Source organism: Populus alba, chromosome 19 (genome assembly GCF_005239225.2).
Source record: "Populus alba chromosome 19, ASM523922v2, whole genome shotgun sequence".
NCBI classification, from domain to species: Eukaryota; Viridiplantae; Streptophyta; class Magnoliopsida; order Malpighiales; family Salicaceae; genus Populus; species Populus alba.
The window spans coordinates 334,268-361,403 of record NC_133302.1 but is presented as its reverse complement, the minus strand read 5'-3'; the positions used below and the strand labels follow the sequence as shown (position 1 = coordinate 361,403).

The window sequence follows — 27,136 nt, the reverse complement described above, 5'->3', positions numbered from 1 at the left end:
GTTCAAAACAGACTAACAGACTTGTGCTAATTAACTAACTATCCACTATATTAAGATTGTGACAAGTGTCACAATCTGAAGCAATGTACTCTAATATACTCTAAAATTGATGAGGATGATTTTCAGGAATTTGTTTTTTAGTTCTTATTATTTCCTAGGAAAATAATTATTTTGGTAATTTTACTTTTTTATATTTAGTTTAGAAAATCAAATATTGAGATTTTCTTAATATGTTTAGAAGTTTTATTACTTTTTCTTTATTTTTGGATTTTTTAATATTTTTTAGTTGATTTTTCTTGGCTCTTTTAAATAATATAAACTCCTTACAAAAGTAAACCATAATAAGTTTTTTTTACGAATAAAATTACGAATTAGAATTATTGCTTGTGCTTTCGGTGTCAAAAAGTCTTTTAGAAAACAATAGAAATTGAAATCTTTTGCTACATATAAACCACATTATGGAAACATGGTATGAGAATATCGGTAATGTTTATATTGCTGGGAAGTCTAACCTTTTGAACCAAAGAAAGAAATTGAGTGTAACATTTATTCAAAAGTAAAGAAAGAAAGTTCAGTTGACGTCTAGTCAAAGTCTTGTTTGGAAGAAAAAAAAAACCCAGGCTTTGAAAAAAGGTTTGCGGAAATTTAGACCATTTGATTTTGAGAGTATCAGATTAGACGGAGGAGAGATGGAGGCAGCCGATTGCATGATAATGGTGTTATTAGTTTGCCGTGTGGAAAATCATGCCATTTGACTCCGATGCGGTCAAAAACCTCACCAACAACACGGCTGATAAAATAGGCCATGCACTTCACGATACACCTGCTTCAATATGTTAATTGTTTCTTAAAGATTAATCACTTTCACGGGGATTCCTCTTTATCATGTCACTTAAATTATATACAGATCAAAATTCAGCTTCTCTAACAAATTCCCATCAGAATTTACATGTATTGTCTCTGATGATCGCTTTACATGCATTCCTTGCTCCATTGCTAATTTATTGTGTCATAATTTCTGCAGCTGCCATGACAGAGCTAGAGTCTTCTCGCTCTAGACCAAATGGGGCCTACAATGTATTTCTGAGTTTTAGAGGAGAAGATAATCGCAAGAATTTTACAGATCATCTATATACTGCCTTAGGCCAGGCAGGAATCTACACTTTTCGAGATCATAATGAAATTCCTAGGGGTGAAGAAATCTCCAAATATCTCCTCAAGGCAATTCAAGAATCAAAGATATATATAGTGGTGTTCTCAAAAGGATATGCTTCTTCTAGATGGTGTCTTTATGAACTTGTAGAGATTCTTGAGTGCAAAAACAGGAAAACTGGTCAGATTGTTCTTCCTGTATTCTATTACATTGATCCTTCAGATGTGAGAAAGCAGACCGGCAGTTTTGTAAAAGCATTTGATAAGCATGGAGAGTGTTTTAAAGAGAAGGTGAAGGAGTGGAGAATAGCTCTTGAGGAGGCGGGAAATCTCTTCGGATGGAATCTCAGTGATATGGAAAATGGGTATGCCTTTTTCTCTCTAAGATTCCCTGCACACATTTACGGAGTAATTATACGTTAGATTTTACCATGTGAAATAATAATTTTTTTTTAGCATGCTTAATTGTCTCTCTATTAAAGACTTGCTTTTGTTTATGAGCAGGCACGAATCAAAATTTATCCAAGACATTATCAAGGATGTGTTGAATAAATTGGATCCCAAGTACATAAATGTTTCTACTCACCTAGTAGGTATTGATCCCCTTGTCCATACTATTAGTGACTTCATAAGTACCGCGATAGATGATGTCCGCCTTGTGGGCATACATGGGATGCCGGGTATAGGAAAGACGACTATAGCAAAAGTTGTATTTAATCAACTATGCTATGGATTCGAGGGAAGCTGTTTTCTTTCGAATATCAATGAAACTTCAGAACAATCGAATGGTCTTGTTCTTTTACAAGAACAACTTCTTAGTGATATCTTAAAGCAAAATCCAACAAATATCAATAATGTTGATAGAGGAATGGTTCTGATCAAAGAACGACTTTATCACAAAAGAGTGTTAGGTATGTTGCCATTACATGTGCAACAAATGGTGGCTACAACCATTGACTTTGGTAGCCATCATTGTTGAAGAAAAGAAGAAGTTGGCAGCAGCCTTTGTTGACAAAGGAGCAAGGGGAGCTGCCATTAATGCCTATAAAAGAGGCATGATCTTAGAGAGCAAAGTGTGAGAGTAGTGAGACATGTAGAGAGAAGAAGAGAGAAAGAAAGAGAAGGGCTGCCACCAGCAGCCCTGCTGCCTTATGCAGCTGCTGCCCTATGCAGCAATAAGAGACGGGAGTTAAGTGAATGTGATCCTCCTCCATGTGTTGTATTCTTTCTCTATCTCTAAATAATATGAACTCTTTCCCGTGGATGTAGGCGATTTGCCAAACCACGTTAAATATTGTCTCAGTGTGCTTACCCCTCTTATGAGCAAAGATCAGTACATCACTGGTCTCGAATTCCGCCCAACAATTGGTATCAGAGCACATGGTTTGAAGTGGTGTTTGATTTTTTGATCAAAAATAAAAGTTTTCAAAATGGTGTTTTGACATCCCACCGTTTAGAGGAGGGAGACAAAGCCACTGGTGAAAACGACGTCAAAATCGGACGTCGGACATGGCCGCACTCTCCATCACTCTTCGGCAAGGCGTCAGCCCACGCGCCCACGTGTCTTCTTCACCCGGATGAGTTGACCCGACCCGAAGACTAGCTGACCCGACCCATGTGAAAAGTAGACATGAACAGTAGCATGCAAAGGATGACATCAGCATGATGCAACGATGACGTTAGCATGCAAATTAAATAGTCAACACCCATGTCAACATAGTGGGACCCACCTGCCACGTCATCAGCCGCGAGCCGAGGTATAGGATCCAGTGTAGCTGATCCTACGTGCAACCGGATCTGAGAGTGAATCTGAGCCGTTGATTAGGCCAGAATTGTTTTGATCAAAGCTTAGCCGTCTGAAGTGCGATTTGGATGATTCAAGGCATGTTTCCAGCTAATTTGATCATTCTGGATGCAATGGTACGGTCCGATCGTTGAGATTCGAGACCGAACATAGCGGTGGTGAATTATTAAAGAGAGATTGCCCGATGAGGAGGCATCTGAAGGTTATCATGGTGGTCAATGGAGATGAAGAAGAAGAAGGTGCACATGTTTACCCAATTACATGTGTTGAACTGTTAAATGGGAAAGTTTTAATTGCCTTGATGGAAGGCAAAATTGGGACACTCTGGACACCCGGTTATGTGGACAATTTGAGGTGGAGAGTGAAAATTGATAAAGACCAATCTTGGCGAATCTAAGCATGGTAGTCTCGTCAGATGTTGAGAAATCAGGTATAAAAGCAGGATACCCAGATCACTTGTAAAGGAAAGCCGCAACAAAGCTAGCAAATGGTTGTATATACGGAGAGACAGTACGATGGATAGATATGGCATAAGAAGTTCTGTCTAGGAGATTGGGTTTTAAGCGGGACCAGTGTGACCCCTCCAATCTTTCCTGGGAACTTGCTTCGTGGAAGGATTATCCATACGGTACTATTTTCGTATATGTAACAGTTTGTAATGAAACTGTTGAAGACCAGCAGGATGACGGCAAAAGGGGAACAATTGGGTTCCGTATGATCAAGGATCTGATGAAGTGGTGATTTCTCTAAAGAAGCTAGATTCAATGACTGTGATTTCTCGAGGGGAGAATTAATGAAGACCCTTATAATGGAAGAGAAATACAGCAAGGGGATAAGGATTGGCACCCTATTTTGAGTTGGATAGGTGTTGTGACGGGATGAGCTGCTGTCAAACATAAGCAAGGAATATGGAGAAATCTGGAGAACATAAATTGCACGAGGGCACACAGAGATTGTGCAGGAGTACTCGTAGGATCCTAACGAGGTACTGTATTGAGACAACAGGTGCAAGGAGAAGAAGAGTTCTCAGATGAAGCTCAGAGTAGAGACTATGTAGAAGTTGTACAACAGGAAGTCTCATGTGCTCTTGATGAAGACAACACATGAGGACCTTTCCAATGCATGCAAGGATGGAAAGATGAGTTGTTGCAGAGGCACCTAATTAAGGGGGTGAGAACGCCTGTGATAAAAGGCGACCGCCTATGATGAAAGGCGTAGACACCAAAGAGAGTTGGTGTGGGTGGAGCTATCAAGCAGAAAGGCATAGAAGCTCCAAACATAGAAATTGAGGTGGAGGATTGCGAGGAGTATACCGCAACTTTCTCTTTCTATGTCGTTAGTGGCAGTAATCTCTCCCAAGTCCACATGGTGGTAGAGAATCTTGGAGCCACTGAAGCATCCCAGCTGAAGGAGGATGTTAGCCTATGAAAGGCAAAGACACCTTAGGGAGAAGGTGTGAGGGCCATGATAGGAGCCCAGTTCAGACCGTCCCATGACAACGGGCGAAGACACTCGAGGAGAAGGTGTGTGGGCCACGATATGAGCCCAGTTCAGAACGCCCCAGAGCCAATGTGATGGCTAGATATAAGTGGACAGGTGTATAGCCAATAAAGTGGCTATGATGAGTATGGAGACAAATGCAGGATTAACTTTCATGGATATTGCCCCCATACTAAAGATCAATGAGCTAGAAGACATTTGCCTTGGACAATAAGTGGATGACTTGTGGAGCATTAAGACGCGACTGCTATGAAGGAGCAGAGGGCATGCGCAGGTTCCGGGAACAAGTTGACTCTTGTCAAGGTGGTGAGCTCGATGAAGGCATTGTAATACTCACAGTATCAAGACAAATATGGATCAACCTTAATGGGCTGTCCCCATGGTTAAAGGTGGAGAGCTACCTGGACTCTTGAGACTAAGAGCGAGAGACTCACGGAGAAGTAAGGCGTGGTTCCTAGGATGGAACAGAGGGCAGGCGCAACTCCTGGATGAGTAGACTCTTGGAAGAGTGGTGAGCTCGTGATCATATTGAGATACTCAGATAATAACTGTCGCACTTAGAAATAGAAATTTCCGTTTGAGGGGGTGTTGTAAGCCTTGGTGTGAGGCTTGATGAATCATTCCAGACCGAGCATGGTTGATACGCTCGAAGGGGAATGTTGTGTCCCAGAGACAAGCGTTAACACTCTTTAGATGTGAAGTGGCAGACCATCTGGTTATAGTGATCCTTTTGTGTGAGAAAAGGTGTGCTTTGGTGACTCTGGTGATTGAAAGGTTTGGCGAGTACCTGTAAACTTGGCCACAGTTGCTCTCAGAATGGTAAGCTTGGAAGAGCTGCAAGATGAAAGCTTGTGCTGAAGAAGCAAGCGGAAAATTGCCCCACATGAATGGCAAAGGGGGTGATTGTTAGGTGTGTTGCCATTACATGTGCAACAAATGGTGGCTACAACCATTGTCTTTGGTAGCCATCATTGTTGAAGAAGAGAAGAAGTTGGCAGCAGCCTTTGTTGACAAAGGAGCAAGAGGAGCTGCCATTGATGCCTATAAAAGAGGCATGATCTTAGAGAGCAAAGTGTGAGAGTAGTGAGACATGTTGATAGAGGAATGGTTCTGATCAAAGAATGACTTTGTCACAAAAGAGTTCTTGTTGTTGTTGATGATGTGACTCATCAGTACCAACTAAAAGCTTTGGTGGGAGATGGAAGTTGGTTTGGTCCTGGAAGTAGAGTAATAATCCATCTCCCTTGAACAAATAATCCAATAAATTATTCCCTTTCGAGTAAAATTATTTTCAACAAATGATACATTATATAAAAAGAAACAGCCCAAAAACACAATGCTATATATTTATTTGTTTGTTTGTTTTGGACAACAAGGCGGTAATATCAAACCTGAGTACTGTTGCCAACTCAAATTCCTATTGAACGAATTGAAATCCTTCAACGAATTGAGCTCAGGAAATTAGATAAAAAATCTTTCCACTCCTCCATTGTACAAAATCCTATTGAACCATAAAGAGGATGAGGAAGCAGATGATATGACGCATGAGGAAGCAGATGATATGGCACTCTATCTCTTCCCACTTCTAACTCTTGGTTGTCAACGCCATGATTCCTCTCTATTCCTTCAAATGAATCCAAATCTACAATCACTTGGATCCCACATTGTTTCACATTAATGTCTTCGCTCCCCAAATTCACATACAATTCCAGTTCTTCGTGTGCACAATGTTCTTCCATTGCCATCTCACTTGAACTTATGTATCTTACCCAACTAAGAGGGGAATAGTGTCCGACTGCGTGTGTAGCTTCAAACAATTGAATACCGTTGCTCTTCTTTCTAATAATAGCATTGATTCTGGGAATCCGACTAAAAACAATCCTTGTAGAGAAAGCCCAAAAAATCAACCCTTGGAAAACTAGAGGTACATGAAATGATAATGAACATCCTTGTCCATGGTAGATGAACCCCTTTGGAAACTTAAAATAATAGATACTCATAGACAATTTCACATCGTAGTCGTGAATATGATATCCATAACTACCATTGCACGATGCCTGCATATATAAATTCATTTGAAAGAGTGCTGAAATTTCAAACCCTAACATATATATATATATATATATATATATATATATATATAGAGAGAGAGAGAGAGAGAGAGAGAGAGAGAATAGTACCTCAACAATGTTCTTCTTATTATTTGATAAATCAGAGGCGGTATCAGAGGAAAGAATCCAGCCATGATTACTTAGACCTTCCATGCCCTGAATCTCCATTAAATCTGAACACCTATACATAGACAGATTTTCATTTTCTTTTAACTGGATTGGCAGTCTTACTCTTTCCATTGATGTGCAACCGATTGCATCCAAGAATTTTAAATTTGAGGGAAGCTCTGAGATTGATACAAGATTGCTGCAATTATGAACTCTCAAAAACACCAGCTTAGGAAGGACACTTATGCCATAAGGCAGACTGAAGAATTTGTTTCCTGATAGATTCAATTCTTCAAGAGAGGACAAACCACAAAAATCAACACAATTAAGTGAGCCTTCAGACAAACCATAATAAGCAAGTCTTAGTTTTCTCAATAATCTCCAATCAGTGAAAGAAGTTGGCAGCAAAGCTTTCCAATCTAAAACACTTGCTGACATCCATGATGAAATTGGTGAAGGCCAGGATGGAGATGATGGTGCGTCCAGATTGAAATTGTATCCGCACAATGACAACTTCCTTACATACTTTAAATGTTCAATTGAAGATAAAAATTGCTCATTCTCAATTCCATCTGCTAAGAGCTCAGTAAAGGATTCAATATCACACAAGCGCTCCGGCAACTTCTCAAGATGTGAACACCCCGAAATATTCAAACTTTCAAGAGATTTTACCTCACAAATGCTTTCAGGAAGAATCTTTAGCCTCCAACATCCCTTCAGATTCAAGAAAACGAGTCTCTTCAAATGTCCAATAGATTGATGCATCTCAACCAAACTCGAGCAACCTTCAAGCATGAATTTCTCTAGACTTGAACTGTGCAAGTTTGGTGTTTTAACAAGATTCTTTGAATAACTGAGATTAAGGATTCTCAGCTTGTTGAGAATCTGTCAGAGCAATGAGGAGAACAACAAAAACTAATCATCAAAAGTTCTAACTTGAAAATATAAACAACAAATTTTGGAGGACTGTAGTATGTTTCGCACCTTTTTTTCCTTCCAAAATTCTTTGATGTTACTATACTGCATATCAAGAACAACTAGGTTGTTCAACAATAAATCGGATGGAAAAGATTTCAAAGCACATTCAAGCCAACAAATCCATATCAACTCTTCAGAAAGCAGGTTGAAGGGTCCAGTGAGATGTACTCCATTGATTTGGAGTAACTTCAAGCATCGCATATTTGTAAATGATCCCGTGCTCAGTGATTTATCTTCTGATGTTCTCGCATCCAGCACTAGACCCTCTACAATTCCCTAAAAAAAGAACAAAATTCAGTAGAACTTCTAAATAATTATAAGCAAAACGTTTGAAAAGAAAGATAAACGTGCATGATTGTGCTTTTGTGTATGCATTTAGTAATTACCATCTGCTTGTTGAGTACATTCCATGCATCCTCACGTTGCCAAATTCGGCTGCGTTTTCCCGGGTGGTCAGGTGACTCTTCATGAATGATCTCCCTTCCCATGTCTCTCAATAGATCATGCATGCTTATCTTTCCAGAAGCATTAACTTTAATCAAAGACCTTTCACTGAGAATTCCCAAATCATCTTCTGGATTGTAACCACAACGGCCTTCTAGTACATTTGCTACGTAATCTTTATTTCTACCAATAAAAAAGCATGCAATATCAAGAAATGTATTCTTTAGTTTATAGTCATCAAGTGTGTCAAAACTTATTCTAAGTTTTTTTTGAATTTCACAATTTGAAATTTTTCTCAACTTGTCAATTACACATTTCCATCTAGATTTGTTTTTCCCGGACAAACAAGAACCTAAAACCTCAAGGGCTAAAGGAAGCCCTCCACAGTAATCAACTATATCATTCAAAAGCTCAACATAATCTTTTGTTGGTTTGCTATCCCCAAAGGCATGCCAACTGAAAAGCTGAAAGGACTCATACTGTTTCAATTCTTCGACCTGATATGTTCGATCCGCTTTGAGAAGCAAGCGTTCATCTTTAGTTGTAATTATTACACTACTCCCGGGACCAAACCAGCTTCGCTCTCCCATCAAAGCATTTAGTTGCTTCAAATGAACTACATCATCAAAAACAACAAGAACTCTTTTGTGACAAAGCCGTTCCTTGATGAGAACCATTCCTCTATCAACATTATTGATAGTTCCAGCATTTTGTTTTAAAATATCATGAAGAATCTGTTCTTGTAAGAGAACAAGATTATTCGATTGTTCTGATGTGTCATTGATACTCGAAAGAAAACAGCTTCCCTCAAATCCATAGCAGAGTTGATTAAATACAACTTTTGCTATAGTCGTCTTTCCTATTCCTGGCATCCCATGTATGCCCACAATGCGAACCTCATCTGTCGCAGCACTTAGGAAGTCACTAATAGTATGGACAAGGCGATCAATACCTACTAGGTGAGTAGCAACATTTAGGTTCTTGGGATCCAATTTATTCAACACATCCTTGACAATCACTTGGATAAATTTTGATTCGTGGCTGTTCATTGACAAAAGCAACTCATTAATAGAGAGACAATTAAGCATGCTAAAAAAATATTTTGTTGTTTCACATGGTAAAATCTAATGTATAATTACTCCATAAATGTGTGCAAGTGAATCTTAGAGAGAAATGTCATACCCATTTTCCATATCATTGAGATTCCATCCACTTAGATTTCCGGCCTCCTCAAGAGCTTTTCTCCATTCCTTTACCTTCTCTTTAAAACATTCTTCATGGCTATCAAATGCTTTTGCAAAACTGCCAGTCTGTTTTCTCACATCTGAAGGATTAATGTCATAGAATACTGGAAGAACAATCTGACCAGTTTTCCTGTTTTTGCACTCAAGAATCTCTACAAGTTCATTAAGACACCATCTAGAAGAAGCATATCCTTTTGAGAACACCACTATATATATCTTTGATTCTTGAATTGCCTTAAGGAGATGTTTGGAGATTTCTTCACCTCTAGGAATTTCATTATGATCTTGAAAAGTGAGGATTCCTGCCTGGCCTAAGGCAGTATATAGATGATCTGTAAAATTCTTGCGATTATCTTCTCCTCTAAAACTCAGAAATACATCATAGGCCCCTTTTGGTGTAGATCGAGAAGATTCTGGCTCTGTCATGGAAGCTGCAGAAATTATAGCACAATAAATTAGCAATGCAGCAATGAATTGGAGAAGGAATCTGCTTCTTGTAATTACTAGCAAGAAATGCATGTAAGGCGATCACCAGAGGCAATACATATGAATGTGCTGAGATAGAACTTTCACAGAAACAAACGGATTGATGATATTGTCAGTGGAATTCTTCATTTCTGACCATTGTTCAACACTTCCATTATTTATCAGTGGATTATCCGTAATTGAAAAGATATTTGCTAGGATATTCCAAAATTTAGTGTTCTTTCATTTAGTGATTACCAGACAGATTCAATAGACAATAAATTACATGAGAACACTCATGGGTACATTAGATAGGACTGAATCAGACCCGGAACTCCAACAAACCAACCCTTTGTCTTTCTCCTTCCACTAAATATGCAAAAGCATCTTTATCCCAATCAGTGACCACATCATTGTCATGTCACCCGACGCATCACCCACCACGTGTCACGACACGCCATCTACCATATCATCTACCAAATCTCCATCGGCCACGTCATCAGTGGTGTCGCACGTCGGAAAATCCACGCGGCATCGGCTGGCGATTTTTACATGTTCTTCCCATTTTAAAACTACAATGTAAATGTATCTCTATTTGGCAAATATAGGAAGACAAGAAGATATTGTCTTTTGTGGGTGAAAAATGGAATGGGAGTCGCCACCTAGTATTTTGGTCACTAGGAACCCTAACTGATTTTAGAGATCGGGTACGGGGACTGGTTGCGTAAAGGGAAGGTATTAGCACCCCAAGTACGCCCTACCTAAGGTAAGCTGCATTGTTTTATTGTCTGATAAAAACTAAGGTGTTATTGTACTTCTAGTTGTTGGTCTGTCTATGGTTCAAGAAAAATCCTCCTCGGTAAGAAGGTCTTTATCTTATCGGGTAAAATCCTAATCGTTATAACATCTATACCAAAACTTTATTAATTTAGGAATACGTTTTACGTATAAATTCATAATCCCAAATACTAAAAGAAAACAAAAAGATTTTTTTAGAATTTTTGAAATATTGGCCTAGTTCTCATGGCTTGAATAAACTGGTTATTAAAGCCAAAATGCATGCTAATACATATATTGGAGAGACTAGGCCGTATTTAAAAAAAAAAAAATTTGGAAAATATTTTTTTTTTTATATTTTAACGAAAATCGAGTATTTTAATACTGGGTTGGTATTCTTACGGTATAAAAATACAAATCAATATTAATCCACCCTAATAAAATATATGCAGGAAAAATCAACAATATTTTTAAGGACTTTTGGAATTTTTTGAAAGCAAAAACATTTTTATTTTGAAAATCTTTGATATTTTGACGAAAACCGGCTATTTTAATAATGAATTTATATCTTTACAGTATAGAAATACAAACCATTATTAAGCCATTTTGACAAAAATGCAAGCAAATCAACAATATTTTTTCAAAGATTTTTCAGAATATATTTTTTTAAAAGAAAAAAAAAATATATATATATATATATTATAATACATAATATAATAAAATATATATTATGTGGGCTGGGCCGGCCCAACTGAATGGGCCAAGCCCAGCCCAACAGGAATTGGGATTGGGCCGATCTCGGCCCAGGAGAGGATTGGGCCGATCTCGGCCCATTTAAGCCTATATCTCTGACTGGGCCAGACCTGGCCCAGTATGCATGACTGGGCCAGAATTGGTCTGGCCCTGCAAAAGAAAACAGTCGGGAGGGGAATTAATTTTCCCCTCCCCTTCTCCTGCATGCAACACAATTATGCATGCAGGAGGGAAGCTTCTTCAGCTAACAGGTGCAAAAAAGGGGGGGGGGCAGAAGACTTTACCTGACGTGGAGGAGGCGGTCGCTGGTGGTGCTGCGATGGAGGCCGGCGTGGCTGAAGGCGGCGAGGATGGTTGCAGGAACTGATCGCCGCTGGAGGAAGAACAAAACAGGTCCTGCATGCAGAGGAGAAGGAGAGCCCACGGTCGCAGTTGTTGGAGCGGCTGAAGGAAGAGCTGCTATCCTGGTGGTATTTGGTGCTGATGCTATCCAATAGAGGAGAAGGAAAGCTCACGTTGCAAGATGGTCGCTGCGGCTGCTGCTACTGCTGTTGCTGCTGCTGGAGGCCTCCGTGACAGAGGAGAAGAGTTTTGCAGAGGAGAGAGAGATGATGCAACCACCGTGTGTGACGTTTTGGTGGCTGCTTGAGGTGGAGATGACGGTGAGAAGACGAGTGGTGATGGTGGTGGTTGCTGAGGGCCAACGGCGGAGAGGGAAAAAGAAGAAGAGGCTGGTTGCAGGAAAACTGGGCAGTAATGGCTGGTTTTCGTCCGATTTTGTGTTTTTTTTTCCTCCTCCCTCAGGTCTTCAACAGAGATTCTATTTATAGGCGATGCAAGAGGGAAACATTTTCTACATTGAGGAAAATTTTCAGCCCTTGATTCGACCCGAGAAATCCAAGCCACTGGTTCAAAGTGTGTACCTTGAACTGCCGAATTTGGCAATCCAAGGCTGCAGACTGCCCGAGGTGGCCACTTCGAGCCAATAAACGGACCCGTTTCTAAATTTTTTGACCCGAATGGACCCTTTCTCGGGATAAAGGGGTTTCAGGTGGACATGTTGGTGCATGGTTTGTCGGATTTGGAGGCCAGACGAGTCGGAAAACACGCCTGGAAAGCAGCCACTCGGGCAGCTTTTCGAGGAAGAAAGTGAACAGTAACAGGCGACGTGTCGCCTGATTTCCCTGAGCCATTTTTCAAATTAATCCTCCAGTTTTCAATTTGTTCAATTTGACCCCGGATCAATACAATACAGCACCCCTATTTACGCGCCTTTTCCAAATTGGTCCCTGGTTTCGGATTTTCTTAATTAAGTCCCTAATTGGCCATTAAACTTCAATATTTATGCAATTAAGCCCCTGATTTGACTTAATAAATTCCTAAAAAATATATTTTGGCCCCAGAACTTAAATTTCTTCTAATTAAAGCCTAAAATGACTTAAAAATCAATTTTTCTTGCAATCAAATCCCCTATAAATCCAATTAAAAATCCAATTAAGTCCATAAACCTCCAAATTTGGACTTTTCTCCTCAAAAATCAAATTTTCTTATTCACCAGGGCTCTTATCATTCAAGAATATATTGTCAAAAATTCATTCTTTGTATTTTTATACTCATTGACCAATTTTCTGATCATTTTCTGAACGCTTCTGCCTCCTGTTATTTTTCTAACCCCTTTTGGTTATTTATTTTATTTTTATTTTTGTGAGGACCCGAAAATGGGTTACAACAAGTGGAATGCAAGAAGCATGAGGTTACATGCTGGGCTACCTCCATCATTTTGGTCCGGAGTACTTGTTAATATTGCAGTCTACTTGATCAATCAATGACCTTCTGTTCCTATAAATTTTAGAATTCCAGAAGAGGTTTGGACAGGAAAGGATGTAAAACTTTCACACTACAAAGTATTTGGTTGTTTTTTCTTATGTACACATGATTCTAGAACAAAACACATACAGTTGAGATATCATTTCATTCGCTCTAATGGTCAGTTGACAGTTGAGAAGATTCGAGGAAGCGAAAATCCTGCTGATATGCTTACAAAAGAAGTAACGATAGAGAAACTGAAGTTGTGCAAAGCTTCAGTTGATCTTCAAGGACAGAAGACAAGTGAGATGCCTTTTGTCTCTAAGCGGGAGATTGTTAATTAATGGAGAACAAAAGGCACACCCCACCCACTTCTTGTCCAGCTAGCTAAAAGTGGAAGAAATGATGACAGGTGGGATGCCTTTTGTCTCCAAGTGAAAGATTGTTAATGTTGGAATTTCTGGAATATAATAGTTAGCTGGTGGGATCTTTCATGATGCATACCTCATGCCTTGGATGATTGTTTGATGGAAAGTTTCAGCGTAAGGTGTGGCAAGGATTGATTGATGGAAAGTTTCAGCGTAAGGTGTGGCAAGGATTTTTCTATGGAATAGTCTGGCTTATTTGGCATACTAGGAAGAACATATTTGAAACTATCATTTCAGATTGGGAATATGTTTTGTCTTTTCTTTCCCAAGGTTGCATCTAGGATTCGTTCTTATAATTCTATTTTCATAATACTATTTTATTATAATAGTATGGATCTGTTAAGAAATAGGGAGAGGTTATAACAATGTTAGCGGGTGGGCGCCATCCACGCCATTCGGTGGCGTATGTTACCCCAGAACAAAATCAAAAGTCTCTTTACAAGATATCTTTTGATGCACCTTGCCACCTCAGGCATAATGGTAAGGCGCATGTGCCGAGAAGGTTCATGAAGAAGCTCCAAATAGGGGTTTTTTCCTCCCTCCCTCTCTACCCTCTCTCATTATGAAAAATTATGTTGTCCATTGCAAAAAAAAAAAAAAAAGTTAGACATGATTATCAGACCTAAGTACCGTGAGTGTGACATGTTACAAAGCCCAAGTAAAAGTAGGCCAGTAACATTTGTCAGACCTAAGCTAGCTTAGGTCAGACACCTTTGATTATAATTATTGAATAGTAGGTCTGACAACCACACCATACCCAAACTATTTAGGTCTAGGGTGATTACCAGACCTAGGCATGGTTCTAAGACCCGGCCCGGTCCAAAGTCCAGGTTCCAGGTTTTGACCAGGTCGGCCGAGTCAATTTTCTTTTTAAAAAAAAAAAAAACAAAGTCAACAGGTTAACCGAGTCTTGCCAGGTTAACTGAGTCACCAGGTTAACCCATCTGGTCATGCCGAATTTTTCCTTCCCTTTTTTTTTTCTTCAACCTAGCTCGGATCGAGCTCCAGGTCAGCTAGGTCCCAGGGCGACCTGCCGGGCCATGCCGGGTTTCAAAACTATGGACCCAAGCCACTTGGGTTTGACACCATTACTAGACCTAAGGTCTTTCACTCTGGCAGACCCAAGTGACTAAGGTCTGGCACCCCCAATACCAAACCTAATTACCTCTTCATCCTTTCATTTCTTCAATTATCTCTCGTTGGTCACTATAGTTTTAAATTTTAAAACACCTACTTTATGTTTTAAAAAATTTTCAATTTGAAAAATAGCTAAGTTTTTTCTAATCCTATTAGAGAACTTATTCTTATCTTTATTGGGGTGACAATCTTTTATCATAGTCGTCAAACCTTGGATTATTAGATTATCAGGTGTTCATGTTATTTTTTTTTATTAAAATAATATTTTCTTTCTTTTCAATAAAACAAACCCAGACCCAAATATCCTGAGTTTGATAACTACACTAGACCCAAGATAGTTGGGTCTAGAAAACAAATCAGATCTAAGCGACTTGGGTCTAGCAAACATGTCAGACCCAATCATCTTGGGTTTGACATGTAACGTGAGTTTGACATTGTTGCTAGGCCCATATAAACATGAATGCCCCTCATGATTATAGAAAATTACACCAAAAACAATTTGAAAGAATAAAAATACCCACATATGCAAAGCTTATTTTTTATTTTTTTTCAAGGTTAAAAATGTATTTTAACTATTTAATATTGACTTGGGTCTGACGTGGTTTCTAGACCCAAGTATCTTGGGTTTGCAACATTGGGTTTGCCCAGACCCAAGTGCTAGACCCCTACGCCATACCCAATTACCTCTTCATTCTTTTGTTTTCTTCGATTATCTCTCTTTGGTTAGGTTTAGTTACCGTGTTAGACCAAAGCAACTTGGGTCCAGTAAGCCGAAAGCGACTTCAATCTGCCACCCATGCCAAACCTAAGTATCTTGAATCTGGTAAGTTATGTCAGACCCAAGCATCTTGGGTCTCGCAGCCATGCAAGACCCAAGGTCCTTGAGTCTAGCGTGGCTGCCAGACCCTAAGTATTTGGGCCTGACACCCACATCTTATCCAAGTTACCTAGAAAATACTCCAACTTGCAGTGGAGCCCGGGCAAATATACTAGTCTTAAACTAAAAAAGAGATGGAAGGAACTTAACTGAATGATGTAAACATGCAAGTGTTTTTTTTTTTTTATGAAATCAAAGTTAGTTGTGAAGAAATGAAATTAAAACAAGAAAGAGGCGAGGAAGATTTACTAGCATAAACATGACAACATAAAATCCCATCTAACAATTATTTTCTTTGGCAATCTTCTTAGTATTAATACTGCTGTAAACATGAAAACAAAAACGACTATACATGCTAGATGTAAATGATGATCAATGAATAATTTTGTACATCTAGGAAAGAAAAACGACTACATGCTACACGATAATACTGTTAGATGGCCAATGAATAATTTTTATTATTATACTCTCAGCACGACATATTTCCACGTTACCTGTGGAGACAAAACTGACAGGCTTACTGAGGTCTGCTTTTCTTCTCTTTCGCGAGGATGAATCGTTTTCTTCATCTTTGGATTGTTTACGTTTTTCCTTCTGCATTCTAAAATAGATGAAAGTTGTCAATGATACGTATGAACGTAAAGCTTTAAAATTACTGCTGAGAAGAAGAAAACAACGAAAACTACATGCATGCAATCTGTAGCAAAAATCTCACTGTTTACCTCTATATGGTGTTCATGAGTTGGTCGGATCCCACCAACTTGGTGACTTTAAAGATCAAATTGCAGCAATCGGAAAGGTTAGCTGATCAAGAGTAAAGAACTGACGCCTGAAGATTAGTAGAGCCAATATTGTTTCAGAGACAGAATATGACTTCTTGCAAATTATTAGTAATGCAACAATTACCAAAGATAAAAAGGTAACGTGTAAACGAAAAGGAGCAAGGAAATTTCTGTATAGCTCTTGCTTGAGCATCTAAAAGTTCTCCTGTATTTTATCAACATCAGAGTCAAATGGCACGATTTCCACACGGAAATTATCATGCATTCGGCTGTCTCCATCTCTCAGCGGTGATCGGGTCTGACCCGATACTCACAAAATCAAATGATATAAATTCCCACGAACCTTTTTTCAAAGCCAGGGAGATTTTTTTCCAAGGAAGACTTTTACCGGGCGTCCACTGAACCTTCTGTTTTTACTTTTATAACGCACGTTTTGTAACTTATTGTTATTTTTGAAGTATTTTTTTAGTTAAAAAAATATATAAAAATAATATTTTTTTTAAAAAATTATTTTTTAATAACAATGCATCAAAAATAATTTAAAAACATTATAATATTATCTTCCGGTAATATATTTACAAATTTTTTGATGGTATGTTTCCATAATGATTAGAAAGATATTATTATCTTTATTCATGGTTTATTAAATATATTACTATAAAACCCATTAGAACAATGCTGAAACCTAACATCAATCACACCATATTATAATTAAGTAAGATAACTAATATAAATCATGATAGTTATACAACATTGATTCAACATAGTTCTTTCTATGTACTATAATATTAGTTTTTACTTAACATGATTTCTAAATAAGAAACGTATAATTGTTCCAACAATAATGTCTTTGTTAAAGACAATTCGTGTTATCAATAATGATGTATGATTGGCCTCACTTGTGTCTTGATGGTATGTGTTCTACCGCACCCAAGAAGGTTACGAGTTTGAAGGCTAATAGAGAGAGAAGAAGAGAAGAAAGATTGATATTCAAACAAAAAAAAATGATGTATGTCATAACTCAATTTTTTACTCTTTTATTTTTATTTTTTACTATATTTTCTATAAAAATGATGAAAAAATGAAAAAGAAAATGAAAAAATGATGATGAAATAAAAATAAAAATGAAATGAATGAAGAATAAATTAAAATCTAGGTTAATTCAATATAATTGGAAGTTTGAGAACTTAATTAAATTTTAGATTAGTTTAATTAATCAAATCAAGGGCTTAATTGCAGAATTAATAAGTTTTAAAATTTAAATAAAATTATAATTAATTTAATTAATGAAATCAAGAGTTTAATTAAAAAATTATCAAATTTAAAGCTGATTCAGATCACAATTGCAAGGAATGACGCCTGAAGATTAGTAGAGCCAATATTGTTTCAGAAACAGAATATGACTTCTTGCAAATTATTAGTAATGCAATAATTACCAAAGATAAAAAGGTAACGTGTAAAGAAAAAGGAGCAAGGAAATTTCTTTATAGCTCTTGCTGGAGCATTTAAAAGTTTTCTTGAGAATTAATTTTTTATTTGTTTGTTGGAAAATAGTTTTATTTTGAAAAGTAAATTTTAGAAAAAGTGAATTTCAGGAAAGTGAATTATTTTCTGATGTTTGGTAGTGTAATGGATAATAAGTTGGAAAATACTTTCCAGTGTTAGTTATGTCATGAAAAATAAGTTGGAAAATAATTTATTAATATTTTATTTTTTTCAAGTTTATTAAAATAATGAGAAACAAATCTTACAAATTAAAAAGTTGAATGAGAATGAAATTGAAAAAAAAAAATATATAATTTCATAAATTATCTCAAATAAAATAAATAATAATCAAATTATTAGAGAACAAATTTAACAAATAAAAAAAAAATTAAAAGATGAAGAAATTGAAATAATAATAATTATCATTTCATAAATTATTTCAAATAAAATAAGTAACAATTAAAAGAATGAGGATCAAATTTGTTAGATAAAATATTTCAATTAAAAAATAATAAGGGAAAAGCAAATAATAATTATAAAAATGAGGACCAAAATTAATATAAAAATTAAATTTTAAGGGATGAGATTAAAAATAAATATTAAAAATAAAAAATATATATAGCAATTAAAAATTTGAGGATCAAATTTGATATAATTAGCAAATAATGATATTTCTAAATTTTTCATAACTTCCAGAAAGTGTTTTTCCGCCCAAAAGAAAAATATTTTTTGAAAACTAAGCTAAATTTTTTATTAATTAGAAAATATTTTTCATTGACCAATTTTTTTTAAATGATAAATAAATATAAAAAAATTTAAAAAATATTTTACAAAAACCTATTTTTCATCAAATAAACATGAAGTAGCGTAAAAGAAGGTGTATGGTCTATTTTGTCAACCGGGTTGATGGGGGTGGTTTTGACAGCATCAGAGTCAAATGGAACGATTTTGCACACGGCAAATTAATACGTAATTATCATGCAAGCGGCTGTTTCCATCTCTCAAAATCAAATGGTATAAATTTCCACGAACCTTTTTTCAAAGGCTGGGAGCTTTTTGCCCAAGGAAGCCTTTGACTGGGCGTCAACTGAACCTTCTATTTTTACTTTTGATTAAGAAGTTAGACTTCCAAGCAATATAATTTATGTGGTTAACATCTAACATTCTCTCATTTGAGTCCAATAATATTATCTTTCTTCTTGATTTGTTAAATGTATTAATATAAAACCCATAAAACAACTCTAAAACCTTCTGTTATATCCCATTTTCGGATTATTACCTAAAATTTACTTTTGTTTTTTCTTGAAAAAAATAAAAATAAATAACAAAAACAAAAGCCATAATAACAAGAAGTGTTAGAGAATAATATAAATCATATCTTAGGGCCTCACCTAACAGCTTAAGCTTTTGGGTTGAATTGGTTCTTTGACATGGTATCAAAGCTTTAATGACCAAGCGGTCACGAGTTCGAATATCACCATCTCTATTTATTTGATAAAATTAAGCACAAGGTAATGTGGGCCTGCGCAAGTTTCAAGCCCAAAGGGCTTTCACTTGAGGGGATGTGTTAGAGAATAATATAAATCATATCTTGGGGCCTTACCTAACAGTTTAAGCTTTTGGGTTGAATTGGTTCTTTGACAAGAAGACTAATAATGGAGTATGTTTTAGGTCTTATTGTCTACGTGCAAATTTGAATCGTTTTCAACATGTGAATAAAGATTCAACGCATCGGATTCCGATTAAAAAAACATGTTCAACGTGTATTAGTCCGAAACAATGCATGCCCTACTAATCAAACAGAGGATATCAACGTAGTCCCTGTCATCCAAAATGAGACTATTAATGAAGTCTCTGTTGTTCAATCAATGGCTGCACACTTTATATCACATGATCCAACAGAGGAGGAGGTTGCATGGATGACGAATAGCTTGGTAGGAGTGATAAATGAAGGTGTTAATTATCAGGATATAAAGAAAGACTCGCATTCTAATGGAGTTCAATTAACGGGTTTTTGTTCTATGGGTGCATCACAAGCTTTGATCTCGTTCAATACTTATGACTCTACGATGGAAGCTTTTGAATTGGATATACCGCCTTGGCATGGTTATTTTGATGAGTTGAGGCCTTGCATTGATACATATGGTCGGAATGTTACGAGCATCAACAAGATTATATCAGCATATGGTAGAGCTATAGTTTTGACAAAATCAATTTGGGGTATAGCAATCTTGGTCATATTAATCTTTTAATTGGAAAACGGCTTCACAGATTTATTAAAGAAAACACTACTTTGTGGTTAAATGGGAAAGATTATAAGATCAAATTGCAGGAATTGGATCCTCTGCATTATCTAGTATCTGAAGCTATTGAGGACAACATGACAGCTTTTGATCTGATGAAGCAGGAAGATGAGAGTGAAACAGAGACTAGTACTGCTGACACTTTGATGTTGAAAATGCTGACGAGATAGCAACTAAAAGCTGTGCACATTTGGCGTTGATTGTGGATGTGATTAGCTGTTCGCATAACAACAGGGATTTGGAAATCTGTAAAACATCTGTTTCTGATGTTCCTGTTGAAATTCTGTTCCGGAAATATTGGAGAGAAATGACCACTACAAGATTTCAGGGGTGTTCGGAATTAAGTTTCAACTACGGAAACTGCTAAACAAAAACAGTATCTAGGAGGTGCTGGCGCATCAGGAGGAAGGGCCCCATCAGAATCAAATGTTGAGAGGCACAACACAGCCCATCCCATGAATTAGTGCCTCTTGACAGTCCTCAACTATCAGAAGAACAACACTCAACATCTCTGGGTTCTTCTACACCCAGTAGAGCAGCCATAAACCCAAATACCCAGCATATATTTCACCCTATGATTTCACAGAGAAGGAGGAGGAAGGTTAAAGTCTTTTCATCAACTGACAGTTTAGAAAACGATACGGCAGAAGGGGGAAGAGGATGGTTCAAGCTCACTTGACTCTGGCATCAGACAAGGAAACGCTCGTTACACTCATCTTAGTGACGTGTCTGTCTGTACCATAAAAGAATGGGAAAGATGATGAGGTGCAAAATGCTGGACAGTTTCTGGGATTTGTAAGTGCTTAAGATCTGGCGGTTCTAACAGTACACATTACAAAGCAATTGGATAGGGAGATTGGTGATTAGGCTGTGAACTAATTAATAGTTGTCTTGGTGGAATTTTGGTATTGTGGAACAGAGGAAATTTTAAGGTTGAAACTATTGAGTTTATGTAGGGAGTTTGGTTACCAAGAGATTAGTATTTACAAGCAGCCTTTGAGGTGGAGATAAACCATGACAGTTTTTCTCTTCAGAAAGAAAAAAAAAAAAACTATGAATTAAGGTGTTCTACCCTATAGCAATTCATCTGTTTTCTCTTGATATTCTATGTTAATTGATGTCTAGTGTGATTTGGTGTCTATGAATGAGTGTCATTTACTATTAAATAGACCATAGACCATGGTAATATGATAGAAATTTCATTAATGATGAATGGAGTAATATATATACCCTCAAATAAAGGAAAGCATATAATATGTCGCCAGAGGATTCTGGGGAGAGATGGGTTGGTCGTTGAAAGCTATAGTAAAAATATGCTGTTTTTATCTAGAATTATAGAGAAGAGAAAAGAAAGAAGAAGGGGAAGGAATAGAAGGTGGAGAGTCTGAATAATGAGCATAGGTATAATTAGTAATAGTTCTGTTGCCTTGTAAAGTTTAACATGAGTGTTTCGAGGAATGATCCAAATGATGTGAAATAATGAAGTACAATCACTGACAGGGTATTATTAGGGTATTGTGTAGAAGAGGATTTCTTAGAAAATATAAATTTTATTGCTCCTAAAAAAAAAATTGTTTTTTTTTTTTGTATTGTTTGAAACACAAGTGGTCAGTCATAATTCGTTAGGTATTTAATGGTGCATGTAGAAAAGTATTGGTCAAATGTTAACCTAATGGAATGAAATTGTGAAAGGAAAATTTCAAAAGTCTAGCAATTAATACATTATGGAATATTTTAGGGGTATTTGAGTACTAGTTAGAAATAAACTGGTCTTTGAGAATCAATTGCTATATTGGAATTCAACCCTTGAGTTAATTCTCCATCGTCTTCATCTATGGCTGAAGACCTTTAAAGCTAACTTTATGCATGGAGGTTTTGATCCTTTTAAAGGTCCATAAAGAATTTTTGAATGGATCCTCATGGAGAACTGTTTTGTTTAGAACACTCTCATTTGTATTCGTTTTTGTTTTGCTTTTTTATTTTTAATTTTCATGTAACCAAGATAATTGTTTTATATTGCTGGGAAGTCTAACTTTTTGAACCAAAGAAAGAAATTGAGTGTAACATTTAATCAAAAGTAAAGAAAGAAAGTTCAGTTGACGTACTAGTCAAAGTCTTGTTTTGAAAAAAAAAACCCAGGCTTTGAAAAAAGGATTGTGGAAATTTAGACCATTTGATTTTGAGAGTATCAGATGAGACGGAGGAGAGATGGAGGCAGCCGATTGCATGATAATGGTGTTTTTAGTTTTGCCGTGTGGAAAATCATGCCATTATTTGACTCCGATGCATCAGTACAATAATTATGCATCAACAAGGAAATACAGAAACATGGATTTAAATCTCGGTGCTCTGTTTTTGGTTAATTCGTGATCTGTTCTGGTAGGCCAAGCTGGGGGAGGAAGGTGACGCATAATAATAAAAATTTTCTTTGTTAGATCAGTTATGTTAAAATCGGATCGTGAAAGTTCCATTCTGCTTGGGTGCTAAAAAGTTAAAGAAAAAGAGGGCAAAATATTAGGCTATGCTTTTTAGCAATCAATATCAGTTTACTTCTTTCTGTTAGAACAAATAACTAGGGGAGAGGGAGGTAAGGAAGCATGGTGGAAACAATATAATATATTATTTTTCTAAGAGAGGAAGTTTTTGGGACACATCAAAATTAATCCCACCACTTTTATCATTTCCAAGTTCATGATTTGCTGTCAATATGTTATTTGTTTCTTAAAGATTAATCACTTTCACGGAGATTCCTCTTTATCATGTCACTTAAATTATATACAGATCAAAATTCAGCTTCTCTAACAAATTCCCATCAGAATTTACATGTATTGTCTCTGATGATCGCTTTACATGCATTCCTTGCTCCATTGCTAATTTATTGTGTCATAATTTCTGCAGCTGCCATGACAGAGCTAGAGTCTTCTCGCTCTAGACCAAATGGGGTGTAATGTTTTGAAAATTGAAAAGATTGGAAAATAACAATAAAGCCTTGGAGGCTTAAAAGAGAGGGTATAAATGATTGAGGGGTAGTGTGGTAATTGACCAATGGTTGATAAATATAAATAAGAAAAAAAAAAAAAAAGAGGGATCTGAATATTGGAAGAACAAACCGTAAGAGAGAAGGGAGGAAGAAGAAGAAGAAGAGAAAATAAGGGAAAATAAGGGGAAAAAGAGAAGAGAAGTAGAGGAAATAAGTAAAAAGGTAAGATTTATGGTTTTAAGTGTATAATATGTTAAATTTCGGTTTTGATTAATTGTAGAGTTTTGAAGTTTGTATTTTGAGTTAATTGATGAATTAATTTGAAGGTTAGGAGTTGATTATTGTGGGTATTTGATTAATTAGTTGATTTTGAGAGATTAAATTGAAGGATAATGATTTTGAGTTATGATTTTGTTTAAATGGTGAAATTGTGTTAGAAATCAGGGGATAACAGTAGGTGATCTGTTGAAATTCTGGGTTTGAGGTTGAAGATGACGAAAATTCAGTTTGGTCCCTCAATTTATGGAAATTGCAGTTTAGTCCCCGAACTTTGGAAATTTTACAGATTGGTCCCTGGGGCATAAATTGAGGTTCTGAACAGAACTGAGGACGATTTAAGGGCAAAATTCCAGTATAATTAATATTTTCATTTGGTCCTCCAATTTGAACAAAAGTATAATTTGACCCTAAAAAAAATTTGGTAAAGTTCCAGAATGGTCCTTGGAGCATAATGATATATCCTGGACAGAATTGAGGATTAATTGTGGATAAATTTCAGTATGGTTATATATTTACAGTTCGTCTCACAAATTTGGTAAAATTACGTTTTGGATCCCTATTTTGGAAAATTGTCGTTTTAGTCCTAAACTTGGAGATTAAGCCCAGTTATTTTATGCATTGGTATCTTTGTTGATTTGTTTTTGAGTATATTTCATATATTATTGTAGGTCTCCTAACGATCCTTAATCAGATTTCGGGTCTTTTGTCTGACATTTCTTTAGTTCAGTATTTTCCGGTGAGTGGAATAATCTTTAATATGCATATAATATAAATAAAATATGTATGTTGATTATACAATGAGTACGACTAGTAAATTTCTTGAATATTTATATATGTTGCTTATTTTACCGAGTACTCATTTATTCTTGAATTTGCACTCGCAATCTGATAAAGTAAATTCTATTTGATATGATATACGTTTCTTTGATGATTATGTGAATATCTATTATGCCTTGATATGGGACTTGTCAGTAACTCCATGCTAACGGAGAATAGTTAGCCTGTGTGCACATAGTATTCTGTTACCTAGCTGGTGAGAGAGGCATCAGCCTGTGGCGATTGATCATCCCACCAGTGGTCACCGACGGGTGTCATCTGGGTCACCTTCGGTGTCATCTGGTCACCTTCGGTGTCATCTGTTCTCTGACATGTAATCCACTACTTATGATAATATGTTTAGTAAGTATATGTTATATGTATATGTTATTAAATCATCTTGCAAATAATATCTGAAAATATAGAAATGTATATTAAATGTTATTCCCCTCACTGAGTTGGTTGAACTCACCCCTCATTTTTTTAATATTATTTCAGGTTCTTAGTTTCTTGGACTTTGTTGAGTGTTTCCGTTTCTTCAGTTCTGGTCGGTATGCCTTGCTTGTTCGCGAGGCTTTCCTTTCAGTTTTGATATGATGTCTTAGACGCTCCACTGTTACCTTGTTTTAATTACGTTTGGATTTTGATAATGTAATGAGTATTGTGAATTATTATTTTTGTTTTAATAACTATCTTTCGGTTTCGTCAGTATTTGAATAATATAATATTTCTGAATATTATGAGCCGCTGCGTATTTTTAAACAAATTGTTCTTTTGATATGTCCGTTCTGAGGCTTAGCGTAGGTGAGGTGTCCTTTCGACACCGCTCCTACGTTGCCGGTCACGGATCCGGGATTCGGGTCGTGACATGGGGCCTACGATATATTTATGAGTTTTAGAGGAGAAGATAATCGCAAGAATTTTACAGATCATCTATATACTGCCTTAGTCCAAGCAGGAATCTACACTTTTCGAGATCATAATGAAATTCCTAGGGGTGAAGAAATCTCCAAACATCTCCTAAAGGCAATTCAAGAATCAAAGATATCTAAGGTCATCCCTTTCTCATGTGATAGCAGCCCTGAGGTGTATATATATACATATATAAGTCTGCATTCTTTTGTAACAGAAATATAGAATAATATACAACAAACATTTTAGCAGCGTTCTTCACAGAAGAACAATCAAACCATCTCTCGCTCTCTCATTATTCCTTTTGCAACTTTTATCATTTGTTACATGGTATCAGAGCTTCTGGCTCTCTAGAAAACTATGGAAATAGAAAACCAACAAACACCAACCTCAACCATGCATTCAACCTCACGCTTCCACAACCTATCAGATCAAAATAACCCATATCGACTTGACAACGGTGATACATCAGTTCTCAGTCTGGTAACCGATCTACTAACCACAGAAAACTATGTTACTTGGGCAAGAGCCATGAAAAGGGCTCTTAGAGCCAAGAACAAGCTGGGTTTTGTTGATGGCAGCATAACAAAACCAACAGATCCCAACGATCCTCTTCTGGATGCTTGGGAAAGATGCAACGATATGATCGTCTCCTGGATTCATAACTCTGTAAGTCCCTCAGTGAAATCTTCCTTCATTCTTGTAGATAATGCATATGAAATCTGGAGGGAACTCTGTGAGAGGCTGACTCAACAAAATGGACCACGGATTTTCCAATTAAAAGGAGCTCTAGCAAACTTAACACAAGGAAATGATTTAGTCAACATTTATTATGGAAAGCTAAAATCTATTTGGGATGAGTTAGCATTGCATTGTCCCATGCCCGAATGTTCTTGTGGACAAATGAGGGTCCTAACTGATCGGTACCAACAAGATTGTGTAATTCAATTCCTCATGGGATTGAATGAAACATACTCCAACATACGGGATCAAATCATGCTGATGGATCCAATACCACAAGTCAGCAAGGTTTTCTCCCTCGTTCAACAACAAGAAAACCAGCATCAAATGTTACTCTGCACATCTACCCCTGATTCAATGGCTCTTTTCACCAGAAACACATCCACAAACTTCAAAACCTTCAACAGACCCTATTGCCCCCATTGTAAGATCCAAGGACACTCTTTAGAGGATTGTTTCAAAGCTGGAAATGCAAAACCTCCTGTTTGCAGGCCATTGTAATATGAGTGGTCACTTGGCCGAAAAAGTGTTACAAGCTGTGGGATATCCTCCAGGACACAAGCTGTACAACAAAGGGAAGAAACCAAGAATGTTTATACCAGACAAACCAACATGATCATGGGAGAAGATTTTCCAAAGCACCATGTTGACAAGATGGATTTGATTTCAAATCAATATCAGAAAATTTTACAATTACTCCATGAGAAGCATAACTCAACAGAGACTCATTCGATGGCTTCACACTCACCTACTCCTATGGCCAACACAACAAGTCTCCCATCTATGTCTGGTATCGCAACTTGTCTCCCCACTTCTGCACATACAGTTTTTGATATTACTAATGTTCCTTGGATTATCGATACAGGAGCTACAAATCATATGATCTGTAGCACTGTATTCTTTACACAAATTACAGCAACAGTGTCCTACAATGTCAAGCTTCCTAATGGACAAGAAATTCCAGTCACACACATAGGAACCGTTAAACTTTCAAATTTGATCATCCTTGAAAATGTTTTGCGTGTTCCTTCATTTTCTTTCAATCTTCTTTCTGCGCCAGCACTAACTAAAAGCATCTGTTGCTGCTTCATTTTCCTGTCAAACGTTTGTTTTCTGTAGGACCTTACATTGTCGCACCCCAAAAAAAACCAAGGCGCGCGGCATCGGCTGGCGATTTTTCGTCCTGTTTTGCTGATTTAGCTTTGGAGTCGCCACTAGTAATTCATTGAGGCTACTAGGAAACCTGATGTACTG

At 36.8% G+C, this 27,136-nt stretch overlaps 2 protein-coding genes across 2 annotated transcripts; one reads left to right on the top strand and one right to left on the bottom strand.

The window, feature by feature from the left end:
• The first annotated feature begins 1,029 nt into the window (after window positions 1–1,029).
• Window positions 1,030–3,697, top strand: LOC118031751 (disease resistance protein RUN1-like). The gene is made up of 3 exons (XM_035036245.2): window positions 1,030–1,517; window positions 1,657–1,832; window positions 3,609–3,697. The coding sequence occupies exons 1-3, from the start codon at window positions 1,030–1,032 to the stop codon at window positions 3,695–3,697; spliced, it is 753 nt and encodes a 250-aa protein (XP_034892136.2).
• A 2,198-nt stretch (window positions 3,698–5,895) lies between these two features.
• LOC118031750 (disease resistance protein RPV1) lies at window positions 5,896–9,862 on the bottom strand. The gene is made up of 5 exons (XM_035036243.2): window positions 9,280–9,862; window positions 8,040–9,138; window positions 7,660–7,929; window positions 6,637–7,560; window positions 5,896–6,513 (listed from the first exon to the last, which is right to left on the bottom strand). The coding sequence occupies exons 1-5, from the start codon at window positions 9,858–9,860 to the stop codon at window positions 5,896–5,898; spliced, it is 3,492 nt and encodes a 1,163-aa protein (XP_034892134.2). The 5' UTR covers window positions 9,861–9,862.
• Window positions 9,863–27,136: the final 17,274 nt, after the last annotated feature.

Bases quoted from the DNA above. Each gene is read 5' to 3' on its own strand.
- LOC118031750 (XM_035036243.2), bottom strand. From the start codon at position 9,860: ATGCATTTCTTGCTAGTAATTACAAGAAGCAGATTCCTTCTCCAATTC. The intron at 9,139-9,279 runs GTATGACATTTC...GTCAATGAACAG, and splicing joins CTCAATGATATGGAAAATGG to CCACGAATCAAAATTTATCC. The intron at 6,514-6,636 runs GTACTATTCTCT...TTATATATGCAG, and splicing joins ATAAGAAGAACATTGTTGAG to GCATCGTGCAATGGTAGTTA.
- LOC118031751 (XM_035036245.2), top strand. From the start codon at position 1,030: ATGACAGAGCTAGAGTCTTCTCGCTCTAGACCAAATGGGGCCTACAAT. The intron at 1,518-1,656 runs GTATGCCTTTTT...GTTTATGAGCAG, and splicing joins CTCAGTGATATGGAAAATGG to GCACGAATCAAAATTTATCC. The intron at 1,833-3,608 runs GTATAGGAAAGA...TATATGTAACAG, and splicing joins GGGCATACATGGGATGCCGG to TTTGTAATGAAACTGTTGAA.